The 20,991-nt window shown below is 36.9% G+C and overlaps 1 protein-coding gene across 5 annotated transcripts in view; it reads left to right on the top strand.

Annotated features, from left to right (window-relative positions):
- Positions 1 to 20,545, top strand: part of ORC5 (origin recognition complex subunit 5) — a 63,091-nt gene extending 42,546 nt beyond the window's left edge. For all 5 annotated transcript variants that reach the window (XM_023918951.2, XM_086886704.1, XM_023918953.2 and 2 more), the window contains exons 14-15: positions 16,187 to 16,299; positions 19,804 to 20,545. In XM_023918951.2, the coding sequence (XP_023774719.2) occupies positions 16,187 to 16,299; positions 19,804 to 19,849 (159 nt within the window). In that variant the 3' untranslated portion in view covers positions 19,850 to 20,545. The remainder of the gene's footprint in view (positions 1 to 16,186; positions 16,300 to 19,803) is intronic.
- Positions 20,546 to 20,991: the final 446 nt, after the last annotated feature.

The following is a 20,991-nucleotide window of genomic DNA, read 5'->3' as shown; positions in this document are numbered from 1 at the left end:
ACCCTTTGGCTGAAAAAAGGGGAATGTTAACAAGGGAAGTCTCAGATAAGACCATATGTATGTAGGGTTTTGTTGTTATTTAATCCATTTCTCTCTGCTTGTGATTTTCTTTTTAGCTAAATTAATCATGCTGTTTTGAATCGGCTGCAGAATAGTGCATTCTGCCACTGGGAACTGTAACTCAGGCTCTGGCTGGTGATGAGCTAGCCTAAAAGCAGGGGGACACAGTTTTTTTGTGGCTTGCAGTCAGGCAGGAGCTTGAGAGTCTTGTCACTTTTGGAAGAAAATAAGCATTTAGAAACTAAAAGTTGAACCTTGAGCCTAGGTAATGATGATGAAAAATAACCTCTGAAAATTCTTACAGTAAGGTATCATTCTGTTAGTCAACTGAATGGAAATTGTTTCTGAATTAATTTTAAAAGTTTATTTTTGAAGGAGGTGGTCCTGAACATGTTTATGGCTACTGACTGTATTTCATATTGATTTATTCAGTGAGCTACTGTTATTAAAAACCACCAAGATGGTTTGGTCAGAGGAGGCTGCATGGGAATCTCATGATTGTTTAAATTTTCTGGATTTTCTAATTTCTTTTAGAGAAGGATTTGGGTTATATCTCAGGAAACAAGACAAACACCAAAAAAACACCTCACCAAGAAACCAACTTGTCATAAGGATAAACATATTGGTGTTTGGTTTCTGAGTTAAACATTTTTCCACTTCCAAACATTGCTTGTATGGAGCAGGATGATGCAGCAGGAGAAGTTGAGGAGAGCTCTGTTAAGAGCACTTGCCCCACCCAAGTGCTCAATATGTTTGAATGGGATGATCCTTAGGCCTTAACCAAGACCCAGGCACAGAATGTGGAGCATCTTAGGCTGAGAAGTGGGGAAGCAGGAGGAGCAGGAGGCATGTAGAGGATAAGGGAATATAATGAGCCACAGCAAGGAGTTGCTGCTTTACTCCAATGCAATAGGTAGAAATCGAAACACAGGAGGAACATCAAGAAATGCTTTCTCACTGTGAGGGTGACTTGAGTGCTGGCACAGGTTGCCCAGAATGGTGGTGAAATCTCCATCCTCAGAGATACTCAAAAGCTGTCTGAACATGGTTCTGGGCAGCCTGGGCAAGGTGGCCCTGCCACCTCAGCCATTCTGTGATTCTGAGTTGTGAGGGAGATGGAAAAGCTGAGGTTGTAAAGGACATGAACAATGTCTTTGAGATTTTTGCATTGGGAAAAGCTTATGAATACGTCTTTCTCACAAAAAAAAAATAATCATATTTAGTCTATTAAAGATTTTATCACATATGTTTATTTAAAATCAACATTTTTTAAATGCTGAACTTTTGTTCAATGAAATACACAGCTTTTTAGTAATACAAGATTCAAGGAAGACTCTCTGGAGGACTTCTGGCCAGAGAGGCTGTTATGTCAGATATTGTCTCAATTAATAATGTATATTTTCTGGAACATGCTGCTGCTTTTATGAACTTGTTTCAAATCCAGTCATAAGGATTTCAGAACACACCGTTACAGAAAAATGTTACTTTCGCAATGTTTAGCAGAAGCATATAGCACTGTTTCTGTTTTTAATGGCTTTAGTTTTTCATGAGGTAGTAACTTTATCGTGCATATCAGGCAAAAAGTGTGATTTGAGGATGCAGTACTGCAATGATCATTATTAATTTGAAGTACAACAAGCATTAAATAAAACTTTTCAACTAGTATGTGGGCTAAGGCTTTCTATGAGCAACTTGCTAACCAAGTCATATATAGGAAGAATAAACAGCAGCATGATGGCTTATAAATTTATCCTAATCATTTAGTGGGTGGTTAAATACTTTGTGTCCAGCTAATTCCAAAATGATCACTTTTTCTTCTTTAACAAAAACAAACAAAAATGTCTCCACTCCATCTGTATGATTTATACTTGAACTGGAAAAAACAACTTCCATACAAAAATTACTGGCAAATGCAAAATCTAAATTATTGTGAAAGGAGACATTATTTATATAGCTTCTGCAGTTGCAAGACTCTTGGGATTTAACTGTTCCAGTGCTGTATGGGAAACATACATCTCTAGTAGTATTTGGTTTAGGATCTGAAATTTTGGTACTGATTTTTGAGGGCATTAGGGGATGGGAGAAGGCACCTAAGAACGGCCTTCTTTGTATGGAATTGTAAGATTTACCAACTACTGGAATTATATTTTTATATTTATATACTTTTATATATTATATTTTTTTGTTAGAGCTGCATAGGGAGGTATTAAATATACACAGTAGCATAGTTGTGTGTGTATTTATGAAGGACATGCCATTGCAGCCTGTGTTTCAGAATGAATTTTCTACCAAGATGGGTTATATTTGGATGACTTGGAGAATTCCAGTTCCATGAAGAAGACAGCTTAGTGACTTAAGATTTTGCACAGCCTGTATTATGTGTGTGCATTAATGTGTATACACATAAATTGTTTCTAGTACCTGAAGATATCTTCTAGGAGATAACCAAAATTAGCTGTGCTCTTCATTGCTGAAATTGGTTGAGTGTAGTTTTGTTTCTACACTTAAACTCTGTATGTTGTTTAGGACTGTAAATAAACAAAAAAAGTGAGGAAGGTGGTGACAAGATCATATTTCTAAGCAGTACTTCTAAGTCACTTCTTTAAAATGATCTTTTAGAAACATGAATTTTATGCATCCCAAACACATCCTCCAACTGTGAACACTAGATTAAATTCATTCTTTAACATTTCATTTGAGAGAGTCAGATGCACTGCAAATGAAGTAAAAAGATCAAAACTGGAGGTAAAATGAGAATAATTTATCCAACTAATATGTACATGTGATTAGTTTTATCTCATAGGCTGCAGGATAATACTGTTAATTTTTGTTAAATAAGAGTTTTGTGGAAATCCTTGCCTGCTTTCTTAAGAATATGATTTTCTTGACAGAATCACATATATGTTTGTTGATATCTCTAAGTATCTACATGGTATTTTATTTCTGAGAAAACTAAGTTTTGTATAATACATATTCACTCACTGAAAAGCCTCCCCCACTGCTTCTAAAATGTCAAAGCTGAGCACAGGGATTTAGCCATACAAGTTGTATTGAGATTAATTGGATTTGTATGGCTAAATCCATGCAGTTCTTCTGAAAATATTGCTGTCCCTTGTATATAAAATATAAATATATGTTTACAAATATAGTATCACAAGAAATATTTGGACAGAACAGTAAAATTAGGTTTAATTTATGTTTAGAGAGGAATAACTTTTGGTTTTCTATAAACTAAGGGTTCCTGTTTAAGTATACTGAGTGAATACTAAGCATGTGCTGTGCTTGCCTTAGGGCTTCATTTTTTTCAAATGCATGAAGCATTTACATAGGAGTCTTCTGTACTTCACTCAGGAGGGGGAAGAGCATTTCTGATTCATTAATCCCTTTTTCTTTTTCTAAGTAACTGGGTCCTTCACATCATGCACTCAAGAGGTGTAAAATATACAAAGAAGTGGGAGGGACAGTCAAAATGATGCCTGGCTTGCTATAAGGTATAAATTTAAAATCTATTTCTTTTTTCAAGAAGAAAAATAGCGAGGGGAAAAAAGGGCAGCTCTAAATTTATTGCATGTGCTTGCATGATACGCAGGTTTGGGATAATTATTTTCTCTCTTGTTCAATAAAGTGAGTTGTTTCCATGGTAACATTTATATTGCACAATTTCTCTGTTATAAAATAAATGAGAACAGTTTTAGAGTCAGAAAAGTCTTTGTATGGAACCTTTTCTTTTCTGTATTTTTGAGTGCAGAAGTGTGTCTTAAAATTTTCTTGCAATGAAAAAGTTTTGATACAGTTTCCAGATAAAATTATTCAGCTTTTTAACAGTATGTAGTGCTTCTGCAGGACAAGATGTGCAAGATCTGGTTGTAAAATTGAACTCAGCCATCAGGCAGATGCAGACTGCCTGGCAGCTCAGAGGAATGGTCTGTATGTCCTGATCCAATAACCAGCTCCTGGTATTGACACCTTGGCTGTGTTTCTGTGTCACCTTGGACAAGATGTGATGGGAACTTCCTAAAAAGCGGGTCTGAGTCTTCAGTGGCAGAGGGGCAGACGCCCAGGGTGATAGTTCAGAACCTACACAATGTTTGGTCTCTGCTGCTTGCGCCTCTCTTACTGAGGAATAGCAGACTGATAGCACCACTTCCTGACCAGTTCATTTTTGATAGGGTGGTTTTTTAACGTTTATTGACTGCAATGCAGATTCTACAATGGACATTTAAAACTATTCTTGAGCTTACTGCAGAGACTCCAGAAGATAACCATGGGAGCTACTGCCCGTTATGTAAAGCTTATGTGAAAGGCTTCCAGTAGGTGGGAAAATGTTTGGATATAACAGTTGATTGGAATGACAAGTAGCTTTTCATCAGAACCTAATAGTGTCTTTGCCAGTCATAACTGCTTCTCTTTGTTCAGTTTTGTTTTTCGCCTGTATTTTCTCACTACAGTAGGCATTTTAATATGAGGTGACTTTTTAATCTGTTGAGATCAAAAGACTTCATTTCTTGCTTGATTCTGTCCTGTTTTTTCACACCTTTCTATTATCTCTTGTATGGATTTTTCAGTTTGGTGATCAGTATAGTAGTTTTGGAAGATTAAGCCATTGTGAAGCAATTTAATTTTAATATTCAGAATGTCCAGATTTATAATTACTGAATATTACTGAAAAGTCTTGACACAATGATTACTCACAAAATAGAGTGGCCATCAGAGCTATCAACTGCAAAAAGAATTAACTTCATTAGTCCTGGAAACATGAGAAATTGTTCCTTGTCTACACTGTATTCCACTGAAACTAACATAGGATACCATGTGGAGGTTCTTATATGCTTTTCAAATCATAGAATCGTTAAACTTGGAAAAGACCTCCCAGCTCATCAAGTCCAAGCTTTGACTGAACACCACCATAACAACTGAGCTGTAGCACTAAGAGCCATGTCCAGTCATTTCTTGAACACCTCCAGGGATGATGACTGAAGCGCCTTCCTGGCCAGCCTGTGCCAATGGCTGACCATCTTTTCAGTGCAGAAATTCTTCTAGATGTCCAACCTGAACCTCCGCTCTGGTGCAATGTGAGGCCGTTTCCTCTTGTCCTCTCCCTGATTGCCTGGGAGAAGAGGCCAGTCCCCACATGGCTTCAAACTCCTTTCTGGAAGTTGTAGAGAGTGAAGAGGTCTCCACTGAGACTCAGCAGCTAGGAAGGTGGCTGCACTCTCCTACACATCTGCCTACAGGAAATGCTGTACAAACAGCCCTGCCATCTCCTGTTGTGCTACATCCTGTCTGTCCTGTTTGCCCACCCTTTTCACTGTGCTTCTAGTCACTTGTGCTCCCTAGATCTCTTCAAATCTCCCTCAGGTGCTCTGGCATCACTCTCCCCATTTTAGCCTCCCTCACATGAGCTGCCAGATCCCGCTGGATCTCTCTGCTCTCTTGGGTTTCCCTGACCCTGGGAAGTCCTTGTCCAGATCCTTGGAGTGTTTTGCCCCAGAAGTTGCTGTAGCCACAGGTGATGTTGCTACATGCCTTCCCAGCTCCACTCCTGAATGACATGGAAATTGTCTTGTGCAGCACGTTACTGTTTTAGACTCCACCCCATAAATTATTTGCAATTATGTAGGAGCGGTATAGTCAATGTTTGCTAACTACACAAATTTTAACACATTGTATATATAGCAAGATGTTTTTAGGACCCTTTGGAGTGGTTGTGTCTTTGAATGTTTCTGTCTAAATAGACAGAATTAGCTTTGAATGCTATAAAGGTGGGAGAAATATTAACTGACTGCATACTGTTACTAAGAAATTTAGCAGTTATTCCCGTCCCACATATCCTTTGTCTAATCCATTGACCATCCCTATTGATGGGTGTGGCAGCACACTGATTCACTAGTTCATTGCTTGCCTTTTTACCCAACACATGTGCTTGCTAGACACGGGTGTCAGAAGCTGCTTTTTTCCAGGTTAGAAAAGTTAAGTGCTACATGGCATAACTAGCAGAATTTCACAGTTGCATTTAAGGGTGACAGAAACTGCATAAAAACAAGTATTGTGTTACAAGAATGCAGTTTTTTGATTTACAGTTAATTGCTGACAGATGATGTTTCATGCTGACAGATTATATTTCATGCTCTTTATCTAATAAAACCAAGTATAACTGAACAAGAGAGGGAAAACTGGTAGTTTTGACCGCTTTGTAGGATATGCAAGGGATATAAGGATATTTATAGATATCTTTTCAAGTTGCATCTAGCATATTTAATGGGTCATTGAGCCTAGATTTTTAATATTTTATGACTTTTCAATTCATGGTTGGCTGAAAGCTTTGCTTTCTCTAGAAATGGATGTTATGAATTTATAGCCTCTATTGTAGCATATTTAAACTTATACCTTTCTTTAATGAAAACAACACTTCTCACTGTAGATTACATCACCTTGTACTGTTGAAATAGGGCTTGTTTTGTTTCTTTTCAAGAATCTAGAGAGCTTCTTAAGTGACAGTCTTCATCCTGGTCTTTTCCCGTCCTTCTGGTAGGAACCAAATCCCATAGATTTACTGATTAAGAGTAGAATGTTCTCCATGGGGCTATTTAGTTTCTTGGCAAGCTCAGAGAGGGAAGGCTCTAGATATACCCATTTTCTACCAGAGTGACTTTCAGGAGTCCTCTCTTCCCTTGTGCTGCATGGTGACAGTTGGCCAACCTGGAACTGAAACTTAGATTCATCCTTGGTGTTTAGTCTGTTCTTCTTAAGGGTGCTTGTAAACAAAGGTGCAGGAATATGTTAAATCTCCTGGTTTTGTTAGGGAAGTATTCCAAACAGAAATGTAACTGTTCCTCTCAGTTGTACATGAACTTTGTAGTTCTTAGTTTATCTATGCTCTGACGTCCCTTACCAAATCAAATTCTAATTACTGTCATACATGAAAGTAAATCAGTTGTTCAGGGTTTTTCCTTTTCCTCGGTTGGATGGCATAAAACCTAGTATGACTCACTGCCATATATTGCTGAGATCTAGGCAGTTTTGTTATTTCTAATCTCTTGATGTGCACCCTTATAATAAATTTCTCCTCCAATGTGTAGATGAGTGCATTAATGTCACAAGTCAGCAATCTTTTTTAGCTCCAGTTTGACAATACAAGGTGAGCATGAAATGTCATGTTTCAACAGGTCAGATCCCTACATGTGAAAAATTTTATACCTAATTACTGAACTCTCTGAAGTTGAGAACACTAGGAGCCAGTATGTCAGGAAATTTTCCTTCCTTATGATTTACACACTTCCCTAAGCTTCCATTGCTGGTACTTTCAAGAGGCAGCAGACTGGTCCAGGGAGGATTTGTGTTTTGTACCAGTATGTTGTACTTACACACTCAAGCAATTGATACAAGCTTTTTTCTACTCCTGTTTTTATTACTATTTATTCCTATTATAGAACCACTAAAATTTTCAGTTTTATCTAGTAATAGTGAATGTGGAGTTAATTGCAGTCTTCTGCAGTGCATCTTGTAATTGAGAAGCAGCATGCTACTGTGGAGTGTCTCTAAAGATCTGTTTTAAAAATCTCAAGATTTAAAATGAATGTATTTAACAGATATTAAAATCAGTGTGTAACAATTTTTAAATTGTTATTTTTCAGAGAAGACTCCCATTTGGGACTACAGTGTATTTTACCATTTTTCTATTCTTGTGGTTGAAATGCCTGAGATCTGTATTTCAGAAGTATTTGGGTCAAATATTCCTAGAGTGGTTATTTTAATTAAAGAGTTCTTAATATCTTGTTTCTTTATATAATATTTGGATCAATACTCTTTAAACAATCATCATAATCATCCAAAAATATACTGTAGTTAAACAGACTGAATATCTTTTTTTTTCTTGGAGAAGGAAAGGTAGTTTAGACTTAGGACATACTCCCAAACATCTGATTCTGAGCAATGTCTTAATTTCATTACTTCTGCTCTTGCCAAGTACAGAAGATTGATTTTTATCCTCAGGACAGTTTTGAAATCCTAATTGCTTGAATTATTTTTTAATTCAAAATGGTATTTACAAACAGAACTTCTTCATGTAGCAGTAAAAGGCTGGTAACTCTGTGTCCACAGTTCTATAATTTACTGAAATGCATTAAAAATTTAGGGGCCTTCTGTAAATATATCAAGTCCTATCAGTATCACAGGTACTGGGTAGTATTTCTAACATTACTATTTTTCTGTTTTTAATAGAACTTGACTTGCAATATCTAAGTTTTCTAGATTCGGGGAATTAAAATGCTTGGTCAGTTGAACAAAGGTTTTCTTCTGGAAAACAGTCTTTTTGTTGTTCTACTTATCTTGTAAAAAAGCCTGCCTGGAACCTGATTCGTCTGATGCAAAAATGAATGAGGGGATGGCAGAAGGATACTTGTGTTGGCTATTGCCTGTGCCTTGAAAAATAGCCAGCCTTTGTCTGGTGTCCACTTTGTGAAGCTACCTGACTTAAGTAATCACATTAACTGTAAACATCATTCCCCAAGTGTTCCTTTGACCATCTGTTACCATCTTCGGTTTCTCAGATTTTGGAAGTATGAACTAGAAAGGGGAGTACTTTTGAATTAGTTGTCTGTAACTCGTATCTGTAGTCCTTCTCCTTAGGAGTTATGTGCTTCCTGATTGTTAAAGAGTAAATTAGATGTAAACATCTTCAACAGATTGCAGACACATTCAAATCTTGGGTTTGAGTATCAAAATTAATTCCTGTCATCACTTCCAGGAGTCTTAACAAACTTCTGAAAATATTTCCAAATAATCCTCATGTACAGAAAATAATTTGATCCTTTCAGAAAATACCACATTAAGCAAATTTCTAGCATGCCTTTCATACCTTTATGAAGTACTTTAATTGATCCTCAAAGTGAGGGAACTGACTCAGAAATACTGATTTATCCATGCATCAATCTAGAGTTTTTATACTTCTTTTTAAAGATGATGAGCAGAGCAAGACAAAGTGTGTTGTGAACTGCCTTTTATTTTCCTCCTTATTAGGCAGATTGATTAATGCTGAAGTAAATGTGCTGAGAGAAAAAAAAATGAGCTTTTTCTTAATTTCTGTATTGAATAAAAATAATGAAGAGAAAGCAAATTCATTAACACTTTGAAAGATTCCTTTAATAATAGTTCCCAAATGAATAAATTATTGAACTGCTTTAAAAAGTGATGCTATTGTAACAATGAGTGGGCAAGGCTAATCTGTGCAAATGCTTTTGACATATTAGGAAGGTTTTCAGGAGATGGTGGGGGAAGCTGGATTTTCATCAAGTTGGTTTTTTTTGTTTTTATAAAGACTGCAAAGTATGGGGAGAATACAGTAATTAATATTGAGAGAGCCCTTGCAGAGGCCCAAGAGAAGGTTAAAAGGAGGAACAGAGTGATAGGATGTAGAAGATGTAGATGATACATTTTACCTTTGATGAATGCATCACAGCAGGCACATTAAGTCAGACCGAAAGTGGGCTTACCCACTGTTTTACTTCCTAGCCAGTAAAACTGTCTCACTACTGCTGAGTAATATCAAATGAGTAGAAGAAATATAAGACCAGAAAGCAGAGGATGAGCTGTGTATGTTACAACTTCTTATTACCTGTGGCTTAAATGCTTGCCACAGAGGTGATGTTGTTTGCATTCAGCAGCCCAAGGTTTTATTTGCTTCCATGAATGTGCCCTGTGTGGCTTTCTTAACTCCTCAAAATTCTCTACCACTGCACTGATTTTTCAGAGGCAAAGTGTTACAGATTAACTATAGTTTTGGATGAAGAGCACTTCCGTCTGGATTTCTTGTTTGCTTTTTAAAATTGCCTTTTTGGTTTCCTGGAATGGTTCCTGGATCTTGATTCAGTGTCCCCATTTTAGAAAAAATATGGTATGTTTTGTTTTTGATTTTCTTTTTTAAATAGAAGTTTTGGGAAGATACTATGTGAGGAGTAGAGATTATGAGACAGTACAAAGAAGAGTTGAAGCTGCACTGACGAGTTAAGATTCACAGCTAGTCAGTCGCCAAACAAACACTAGAAGATAGACTGCTTATTGAAGAGAAAGTATTCTAAAATATGAATATGAATAGAGCAAGAGTGGGAAGTGTCTTCTCAAAATATGAAAATACATTTGTTTCTCTAGAGATTGAAGAGAAAAGCCACGAGGGAGGCCAATTGCAGGAGAATGGTCTAGACATAAGACAGCTTCTAGAATGAAAGGTGTCCTGTGTTCTGAAATACAGGAGACGGTGGAGTGGTGCAGAAAGAGGAGGGGGAAAGGAAAAAGGCAAAATATGCACATTTATCCCGTGATTAAGGGTATGAAATTGGCACTGTTCCTTGTCAAGCATCATTTTGTGTAAATGGGACACAAAAGGTAAGACCAAGTAGAATAAGGCAGAGGTGGTGGAGAGTGATTATACGATGGAGAAAATACCGTGTGTGAATGGTTCTAATGACTGGTAGAGTAAAAACTGGAAGATTTTTTTAGTAAAATTCAATGTTATATGCATTTGGTTTAGTAAACTTTTCTGTTCTGAAGAGACACAAGAAAAATATTTTAGGTGGTGAGTATGCTACAAACAGAATGAGTTTAACAGCAAGAAATTCAAGGTCATGTACTTGAGGGTAAATAAACATTTCTTCTGGATTGTCTTTTAAAGACTAAAGGAAGTTTTGGCTTCTTAATAAATGACTAAATCACTGATACGATGAACCTTTGAAAAAGCGAATGGAGTCACTTGTTTAAATCTGTAAATCACATAGATTTGCCTTGAGTGAAATGAAATACAGGTCCTGGAGACTCAGCACAAAATAATGAAATAATATTTATGTGACAGAAACACAAAAACTGCAAACTAATCTGGGACAAAGAAAGACATCAAATGCAAACATTCATAAAAGAAACTGCAAAGATGGCTGGGTCGCTGTATTTGCCCCATCACATCCTGCAGAGCCACCTACATGTGTCACCAAAGGGAGGGGCACAGGACGCTGTCTCTGGAGCAGCACTGAGGCTGTGGCTGTGTCTCTTGGTGTCTCTGTTAGTGTCAGAAACATTTTGTCTGTGTTCATAATATAGTTTTAAAATAGAGGTGGATGCTGAGATAAAGGTAGAATACCTAGCTGAAGCATGTTGTAATGAATGTTTAACTGCAGGCCTGAAGGCCCTAAGTAAGCTGGGGGTTGTCCCTCCTGTTGTATTTTTTTCATGCATTAAAAGCCTTGTCCAAAATGTAATTCAGTATCAAAACCTGTTTGTTCTATACAAGTATTCAGAAAAATGTTGATTTATTTTTAATAATTTTTATAAAAACGATTTTGAAGAATTGCTGTCTTAAATACATTTGGTTGTAGTATTGTATGGTTATCTTTTAGCTTTTCAAATAAGGCTGACATGTGAGCATACTCTGGCTATAATTTTCATTGAAATAATTTTGAGCAGCTTTTTACACTCACATAATTTGTACTGAGGTCATTGAATTTAACTCCAGGAGAGTATTGCACAATCATTTTGACTGAAATGTGTTTTGTAAATGGTATCAGGTGTTCCAAGTACCTTGTTGCATAGCAGAGGTTTTTCCATGTGCCCAAATGTGACTGCTGGCAGTCGTAGGTTTTGATCAAGTGCACAGGCTTTCAGAGCCACAGGATGATGGTGCTGCAAAGCGCCGTTCATGTGACTGTGAAAGAGTGTAGAACCCTTGTCTGATGGTGCTGAATATGGAAAATTCTTAGTTTCTTGATACATTTGACATTCAAAATCTGTGTGTGACAGTAAGCCAGACTGAAGAGTTAGAATTAATTTTATATCTTGGGCAAGATAATTGAATATTATAAACTGTGGAGATGAAAAAAAACAGATCATCTAGTATATTTCTGCCAGTTTGAAATTATTCCTCCTTTCATTAATGTTTTTCCAGTCGAATTTAAAATGTACACTTGGTGAGATTTTAATCACATCTCTGAGGAAATAGCTTCCCTTCCACCCCAAAATAGTCAGCATCATTTTCTGTTTAGTTTTATCCTATGGATTTAAGATATGATGCACACATCATCCAGACTCTTTCCTAGATAGGCTGCCATTGCTTACCCAAGCTGACCGTGCATTTCCCTGTGTCATGGATTCTAATTCTGCTCATGTTTTGCACTTCAGTGAATATTTTCTGGCTTCTTGTGGTGTCTTTGGGAAGAGCCCGGCCTTTCTCAGCAGACAGCCCTTTCTTCTGGAATCCTTCTCACTTCCACACAGCCATGTGCTCACAAAGCCGGTCTTTGTGTCTGCTTGGGGAATGATGCAAGGCCCATCTGTTAGTCCAGGCTGATAGGAAAAAAAAAAGCTGCCTTGAAGGATGGCTTGTGGGTTGCTTGTTTTTTTCCAGAGGTTTCAATGTCCATGTTTGACCAGTGAATCTCCAGAAGCAATCTGAGTCGTCATTTCCTCCTGGGAAAAATTGTCTGCTATGCTTTTATGATTATCCTCACCTTGGACCCAAGATTTCAGCAGCAGGTTTCTCACACAAATATATTTCAAAGCAAGTTCCATCATCACTTATTTTTAAACATACTGGTAAAACCCATCTCTCTACATCTTTCAGATCAGTAAGTTGGTTTTGGTTTTTTTTTTTCAGATTTCTTATTCCTGTAGAAAAATTCATTTAATTATTAACTTTTGCTAATATTAAATCACCACAAATTTGAGTAATTAAAAAAATAATTCTAGAATATTTATTTCAACTGTAATTTCTTTTATTCAAAAGATTCTCAATAAGTATTCTTTCTTATATCACCCACACAGTTTTTCTGGCTTGTTTCTAGTCTGTTCTTGCCAGATGTTTCTTTTCAAGCTTTTGTGATAATGAAATGGAGCCACTGTACCCATGATATTTAAAAAAAAAAAGGGAAGTTAAAAAAAATTCAAAAGCAGTGGTGTATTTTTGACTAAGAAGTGCAGTTAGTTTGGCATTGCATTCATATTTTTCCCATCTGTGTTTCAAACTTTTGATGTGTTTTAATTTAAGAATATATTGCCTCCAAAATTTTATAATACCTGAATATCTGAAGTAGTAATTGTTTTCCAGTGCTTAGGTTATAGGTGGCACTTGGAACTTAAGAACTAACAGGACATGAATATTGGTGGATTTTAAATTTATGCTACAAATACACTGTCTTAAACCCAGATCATTCCACTGTATTCTGCTTTTCCTAGGTAGGCCAAGAGAGATTGCAGTTTTATGCAAAATGGCTCAGCTTCAGAAGCAGTTAGAGTGCAGGTTAGGTCTGGTGATGATTTAATACCATACTTGGCTTTTTCCTCCTCCTTCCTTTGCTGCCACCCCAGTTACCTGCCAGACGTTCAGCAGAGATGCTCAAGCCTATTGTGTCAGAAGGGATTTGGACTTTGTGTTTCTGTGTTTCTTTTGGTGAAGACAGTTATCTTTAATAGGTCTAGGTTCAGCACAGAACGTTAGAGGAACTTAATAATTCCCCATCTACCACAATTCAGTCTTTTCTATCAATTCATTGCACAAAATAGGTGTCTTGTCCATTTCTGTGGCTGAGAGCAGCAGAACTCTCCTGGTCTATTGTATAAAGCAAGAAAAAATTAAGAAGACATTGCTTTTTGAACTCCCTTGCTGGTTTTGGTTCTCCCTGAACCCTCTGAAAAAGCTGTGCAAACAAAGCTCCAGGCTGCTGGGCCCTCAGCAGGCAGACTTTTGGACTTGTCCTTAGGATATCTCTGCCTCTCTCCATGTACAGGCCAGGCATCTGTAATTCTACTGCATGTTGAATTCTACTCCAAAGACTAACAAGTTAGGTATTTTAGCTTCTAACATTTGGCTGTCTGTAGGAAAGTTGGTCCCTACTTACTCCCCTCAAATATATGTTCTTTCTCTTTGTCTCCTCTGAGCCTCTTTGGATATAAAACTATTTCTTGCCTGCATGAATTGAAAATGGCAGTTCTCTCTACAGGTTTTTAATTGCTCTCAGGGTTAGGACTTGCTGTTTTTGCACTTCCTTCCCTGTGATGACATTTATTAAGGATTGTGAAAGAAGTAAGTAAAAGGTTGCAGTTTCCTAAGTTCATTACTCTGATGATCAGTAGCTTCATTTATCTTGTATATTGAGTCTTTGGGTTAAGTTCTTTAGTCAAGAACATTAGTGAAACTTGGTGTCAAGTCTGATGCTAGTTCAGATTTCTTGAGTCAGTCTTCAGTAGGGAGTTATACATTTCTGACCTCATGTTATTCACGGGGCATTTGGTGCTACTTGGAAAAGAAAATACACAATTTGTTGCAGTATTGCTGGAGCATTTTTGATGCAGCAGCAAGGTTATTTTTATATACCACAAAAACCTGAGATGGATCTGACTCCAAACTGTGCAGACTTTTTCTGTAGTCATAAGGAACTTTAAGGAATCCTCCTGCTGTTCCTTCACTGGAGATTTCTGAACATGAGGGCAGCTTCAAGTGTGATTTGCTGATATTGATGCACCTGGGTGGAATTGTTACAGCAGATTCCTTCATTGTGAATATGGGCTTTGTTGAATGAAGAATGGAGAAAAATGTACTCTCATGAGTATTTTAAGAATGTAAAACCTAACAAGTTTGAGGTTTATCCCAGTCAGTGATACATGCAAAATGATTAATGAACTGGAATTTGAGCAATTTGCTGTATTCTGAGTTCAATTTTCTCAAATTTTCTCAATGCTAAAATTTGATAAATTGTGTAAATTATAGATCTGAATTAAGTAAATGGAATTTGTCTTTGTGACTGTGTGTAGACCAGCATTCCTTAAACTCCAAAGACCTTGCAGAATTTTGGCATCCAAATTATTGTTGTCTCATGTCATGTGAAAGAAAGTTAAGTGCAGGCTGGTAAAAAAATTGCTTCATTCTTGGGTACCATATTTTTTTTCTATTCTTCACAGGTAGGTGTAATTTTTTTTTCAATTATATTATTCCTACCTCCTACAAGCACTGTCACAAATTTGAAAACCAAGTACTTTCAGCAAAAGAGCGGGGTTATTATTGAGTTAGGATTATTTTTTATTGATACTGGTAAGAACTTGCTGGTGCTTTTTATAGCAATGTGCTTCCTTGAACGTTTGAACTGACACTTTCTTTCCTTATACATTTATTCTTCCTTACTGTCCTATTATCATTAATCAGAAGTAGGTCATGGTTGGCTGTTTTTTTGAAACCGAAACCTGTGGCCAGATAGATACCAGTTTGTCACAGAATGTAACCTCATTGCCCTGAATTGTCAGTGGTATCTATTGCAAAGGCCAGGGAAAAATTTTCTTTCCTCCTTTCACCTCTTTCTTTCCATGGTATCTGGGAGGAGATAGGGAGACAATGGAATCACTACAGTGTCTCTTCCTAACTGAGTCAGAATGCGCTGGCTGTTCTCAGTGGTGACACCCCATGATTGCACTTCAGTGGTACCACAGCCATCACTGGAGGTGGAAAGTGAAAAAGTATGCTGGTACATTGCTATTTCAGTAAAATAATCAATGGCTCTGTCAAGACACTGTAGTGTGTTTGTAGGCAAATTTCTCTCAACTCAGACCCTGCTCTTTTTAAGCATACAGTCTTCTAGCCTTTTCTTTCCAACCTTCAAATTCTTTTTTATCTGGAGTAGAGTGATACATCCATCTGTTCAAAATGTGATAGGATCTGGCACAGGAATATCCAACTTTGAGTGGGAGAGTTCAAAAGGTGATCTTCAGGGATAAAGGAAAGAAAATCCTAGTCCCTTCTGATTGTCAGGCAGAGATTTGGAAAATGTTCAGCTCATGCCTATTATTACTGTTCCTCTGATCAAAACTCCAGGATAACTTTTGATACGAAGGATGAAGGGTTTAGCCTGTGTCTATCACTGCTAGTGCTGAAAATGTAATGGCAAGCAAAATGTAATGGTATGTACATTCCTGGGTTTTCTTGCTGTGGAGCTGTGTGGAAGTGAACAATGAGCAAGTAGGACTGACTTTCCAGAGAAAAATGGGAATTGTGCCAAATGTAAAGAAAAAAACAACAAAACCGAAACCCAAAATAATAAATTGGCCACTGCTATTTCTGTTAACAAAAATGACTAACATTGCTGGTGTCTCTTGTCTGTAGATCACCTCTCTTGTGACACTGCAGCTGTTATCCATGGTTGGCCAGAATGACCAGCTTGATGGACCACGATACAAATGTACTGTATCTCTGGACTTCATCAGAGCTATTGCCAGGTGAGCCTGTTAAGAGTTCATTTACCTGTTGTATGTGCTGACTTGAAAGATACTTCAGACCAAGTATTTGTTCAGTCTGTAGCTCTTTGCAGACCAGAATAAAAAACCTGTGGATGTTTTCTAAGAATGACTGAATAAGTCATGTTATTTATGAGAAAAGTTGTACCCAAGGTAAGTATAATCCATTCCTGTTTTGAAAAAGATTTATGTTACGGTGGCAGTATGTGTTACAGTAACATACTGTCTTTGTGCTTAATAAAGGTCAGGGACTTCATGTGAAAATATTGCTCTAAAATGTCAGTCCATTTCATTACCAAAACGCACATTATGGTATTTGAATCTGAAATTGTATTTCGTTCTTAACAGTGTTGTGCGTATGATATAAAAACTACTTAGGTAATAAGAATTCTTGCACATAGACTATCTTTTGTGATCATGTGTTGATGTAAATTAATTCAGTAAGTGGATGTAGGTACATCAGTGTCTTTGTTTATCCAGAGCCTTCAGTTGTGAAGTCTGAGAACAGTTTGAGATCCATCAGGAGAGACTGCAATAATTTGAATACAGAAATGCATGCAATGCAAAAGCAACAATCAGACCTTTGTCTCATATTTTATCTATTGCTGCCATCTTATTAGCAAGTCTTGGATAAACAGTCTATAACCAGAACAGAGCCCAGGAATGACAAGTGTCAAAAGGGAGAAATGTTCCCAAGGCCAACTCTTCTCTGTAATGTGGGACTTCCGAGCAACCTGAGGTGTAGGCTGTATTTCATAAACTCAGTGCACATGATTCTCTCCTGAGCTATTAAATGTCCAGTAGTCTTGTCAGTAAATGCAACAGATACACTAATTTCAATTTTCAGTTGGACAGGCCGTAGAACAAAACTTTGTATGGCTCAGGTCTGGCCAGACCACACTGCCAGGACCTCCACAGCTTTGCTATGTCAGTTTGCTATTCCCGGCAGTAAAGTCACTTGTGAGTGATGCCCTGAAAAAGCTCCCCTGGAACCAAGCACAGCAGACCATCTGCTCAGCAACATGGATCATTGTGTATACAGTTACAGGTTGGATGGATCCTTGAATTGGGATACTTTGACAGCCATTTCCTTCCAACTTTGACATCCTTAGAAGTTTCAGTGACTGCATTAAAGTTGCTGCTGGAAGGTAGAGATGGCCAGAAAACAGGACCAAAACTTGTGCCATGCATCTCATGCTTGCTGGAGGAAGTACTTGTCAGAGACACTGTCACTTCAAAGCTCAGTGCATGGTACAGTGTTCTAGCTTGTTTTCTTTCCTTTAGGTCTCATGTGTGTGCATGTGTATATATATATATATATATGTATGTATAAACATATATATGTATCCAAACTGACTTTTCCTACATTTTATGAGGAAGAAAGCAGTTATTTTTTTCACCCCCTCCAAGCAGTTTGCAGGTCTTTATTTGCTGCCTAGATAGGACTATTTAAATTTGATAGAAAAGTTTTGAAGTTGACCTGTTCTGCTTTCCTCCTGTTTCTCCCTTTTTTAAAAAAATCTTTCTTTGTTCCTTTGTTACAATTTTTATTAAAATACGCTTTTCAGGCCATAGCATTTATTAAATCTTAAAGGAGAGTGATCCATAAAAAGAGAAGGTTTCATGAGTTCATTATAAATGAGCTCTCTTCCCTGGGTGGGGCTACTAGCTATAGGATGAAGGCCTGATCTTCTGTGCTTTAAGAAATTTCATTTTCTATCTGTGCAATAGTTTTGGTTTTGTCACAGAGAAGGAACTACTTTGCAATTTAGGCCAAAATACATACCAAGTAAGCAGGCCATCTGATTCTTCTTTTCTCTGTTACTGAAATAGACTAAAATAAGTTTGGTAGTCACTAAAATCTTCTGATACCTCAGCCTTGTTTCTCCAGCATATTTCCTAATGGAAGGCTGAGGAGTGCAAAGAATGGGTCAGAAAAAGATGCTCCCTCCCCACCCCCATCCAGGCTATTCAGATTGTCATTTCATTTTCTGTGTTTTTTAAGCAAAAGTGAAGTTTGCACTAAAAAAAAGCCACCTATTTTTGGAAAAGATTAAAAAAACTTGTGTCTGTAAAAAAGTAAAAAGAAGTAAAAAACTTGTAACTGCTGAAATGCACATTCTCTCTTTTTTAACACAGAACCTCATGTCTAGCTCTATTTTGTGGCATATGCTCAGTCTTTGTGGAAATATCTCTGGTTTTTACCACATAGTAGTTAAACATTTAGCTGAAGGTTAAGTTAGATGTTTCTTTGTTAGAAATAATTTCGGCTTTAAGAATTTCAGACCTATGTTCATAAATTTTCTCTAGCTGAAGTAGGGCTCTTGTAGTGTTTATTGAATATAATAGATCTTTTCAGAAAGTCTGTATTAAACCCAGTTGTTATGACAGGACAGTTCTGTTTCATTTAGTTGATAAGGTCAGCATTTGTTAGTGTGTGTGATTTTGTTTCTGTGGAAAGCCTTGTAACTAAAGCACTTTTTTTGAGTGACACATTGTCATGCAAGTCTAACAGTGGCAGTTAGTATCTTTGAATTTGTCACTAGATTAATAAATAGACTCCAACAGATTATTTCCTATTATGTACCTTGGGGATTTCTAAACTTTTTCTCTGTCCAAAATGATGTTTTATAAAAACTTTTTGAAAAGTGGGTTACAGGCTGATGCATGAACAGAGAATAAATATTAAATGATTGTAGTCCAACAAATAAGAATTCCACTAGCTAATCGCTCTTAGTATTGTTAGTAGTTATTTTTGCATCATTGAATACTTAAAAAAAACGCTTTTAATTTTATACTTGTCATTATGTGCAGTAATTTGCATTTATTCAAACAGTAAACCCTAAAGACTGAGTGCTAGATTGTATAGAAGAATGAGTTTAGAGACAAAAAAAATAATTATATGTTTTATTCTACTGCTGTTTCTTTTTGCCTGCCATTAAAGTACAAAATTGTACATTAAAATCTTGTATCCCATTGATTTGCATTCTTGGATTTTTCAAATTTAGCTATGAACATGGGTCAACTACTGTCAAGACTGAAAGAACGCAGGCTCCAAATGAGTACAGATGAAGGAGTTGTGTAGTACATGCTAAAACAGGTGGTTTGGGAGATGAACAAAACATTCAATAGCATAAAAGGTTGTTGCTTTGCATCACCAACTAGAACATCAAGTTTGCCATACGAAAATATAATCTTATTAATATTATTATATTTTTACTGTTTCATTATTGAAATGAGTCTTCCTTTCTTTACTAGGAAGTTGCAATATTTCTTTTATAGAATTTTACAAAGTTTAAATAATCAGAAGAGAGATATTGTAAATAATGAGAGAAATGAAAAATTCACTAATTCTTGCTTGCATTTCTTTTGGGGAATTGCTTGATTTTGATGGTGCAGAATGTCCTGCATGTGCTGTCTCCAAACAGGTTAAAGTCTTAGCAGTGTGAAGATGATTGCTCTAATATACTGTGTTTTTGTTTATAGGACCGTGAACTTCGACATAATAAAGTACTTGTACGATTTCTTGTGAAAACAAGCTTCACAGCCATATGGACACTGTGACAATGACTAAGGCAAGCTGTGTTCATCTCTCTACTTAGCCGGCCAGAAAGAAGAGTATTTTGGCTCTTTTGGATTTGTCCAAACAGGTGCTGGCCCAGCATGGAACCTGATGAAAATACTCTGATTGGTCTGGGTGGATCTGAGCAGAGGACTATTTACCAGGGACCCTGGAGTATTTGGAAGCAATGTGTTAATTATAAACAGCAGGGTTTGAGCACAATCTGTTCTACTCTTAATGATGTTATCTTAACACTGAAATTGCCTGAAACCCATTTACTTAGGACTGCATTTTGCTCTATGAACTCTCCCCAGTGCTTTGAACATGGCAGCAGCCGTTGTTTGTATGCCCAGTCTTTTCACTTCCTCTCCACAGGAATCTTTGCAATTGCCTGCCAAAGCAGCTTTTCCTGAGGCCACCATTTCAGGAGAGTGGAGTAGCAAAGTATAATAAACATAAGAACATATTTAAAAATCAAGCTGGTACAAATACTTCTTTCTCTTCAGTAGTATGTAGGCAGACTGTTACCCTGTTACATGGAGATCATGATGATAGGAATCTCCCAATTAGTCACCATACTGTCTTCTGTAGACCATTCATAAATGTTGACTATGAATGTATTTTTACGAAGCTGTTTTAAAAAAATAAATGATTCTTAAAGTTCTATTCCTATGTCAAACTTGAAATGTTTTATTTTTGTTTCGACATTCTATGCTCCTTGTATGTTTATCCAGTTACATGAAGTGCTAATTAGAGTGCCATGTGGAATGAACATAATTTTAACATACACACCTTGTAATGGCTTTTCTAACAGCCTCTGTCCTGTAGAGGAGGATGGCACAGCTGCCTTTTCATCAGGAAGGGAGAAATTCAACAGGTGACAGAGTCTTTTTGCAACAGTTCGCCAAAAGTGGTGGAACAGTGAATAACCAATATAGTACTGTAACATAAAACTTTGTTCTTGGAAATACCTGATGGAATGCACTACAGTTGCAACATACAAGTAGAAGATACACAATTTATGGAGCATTCAAATCTCCTAGTCTAGTTGGAGGTTACTGCCTTTGTGAATCTGAAGATTTTGGTAACCCTCATGAAAACTCCATAAAACT

This window comes from Cyanistes caeruleus, chromosome 4, assembly GCF_971803275.1.
Source record: "Cyanistes caeruleus chromosome 4, bCyaCae1.hap1.1, whole genome shotgun sequence".
NCBI lineage: Eukaryota > Metazoa > Chordata > Aves > Passeriformes > Paridae > Cyanistes > Cyanistes caeruleus.
This window is presented reverse-complemented; position numbering and strand designations above follow the sequence as displayed.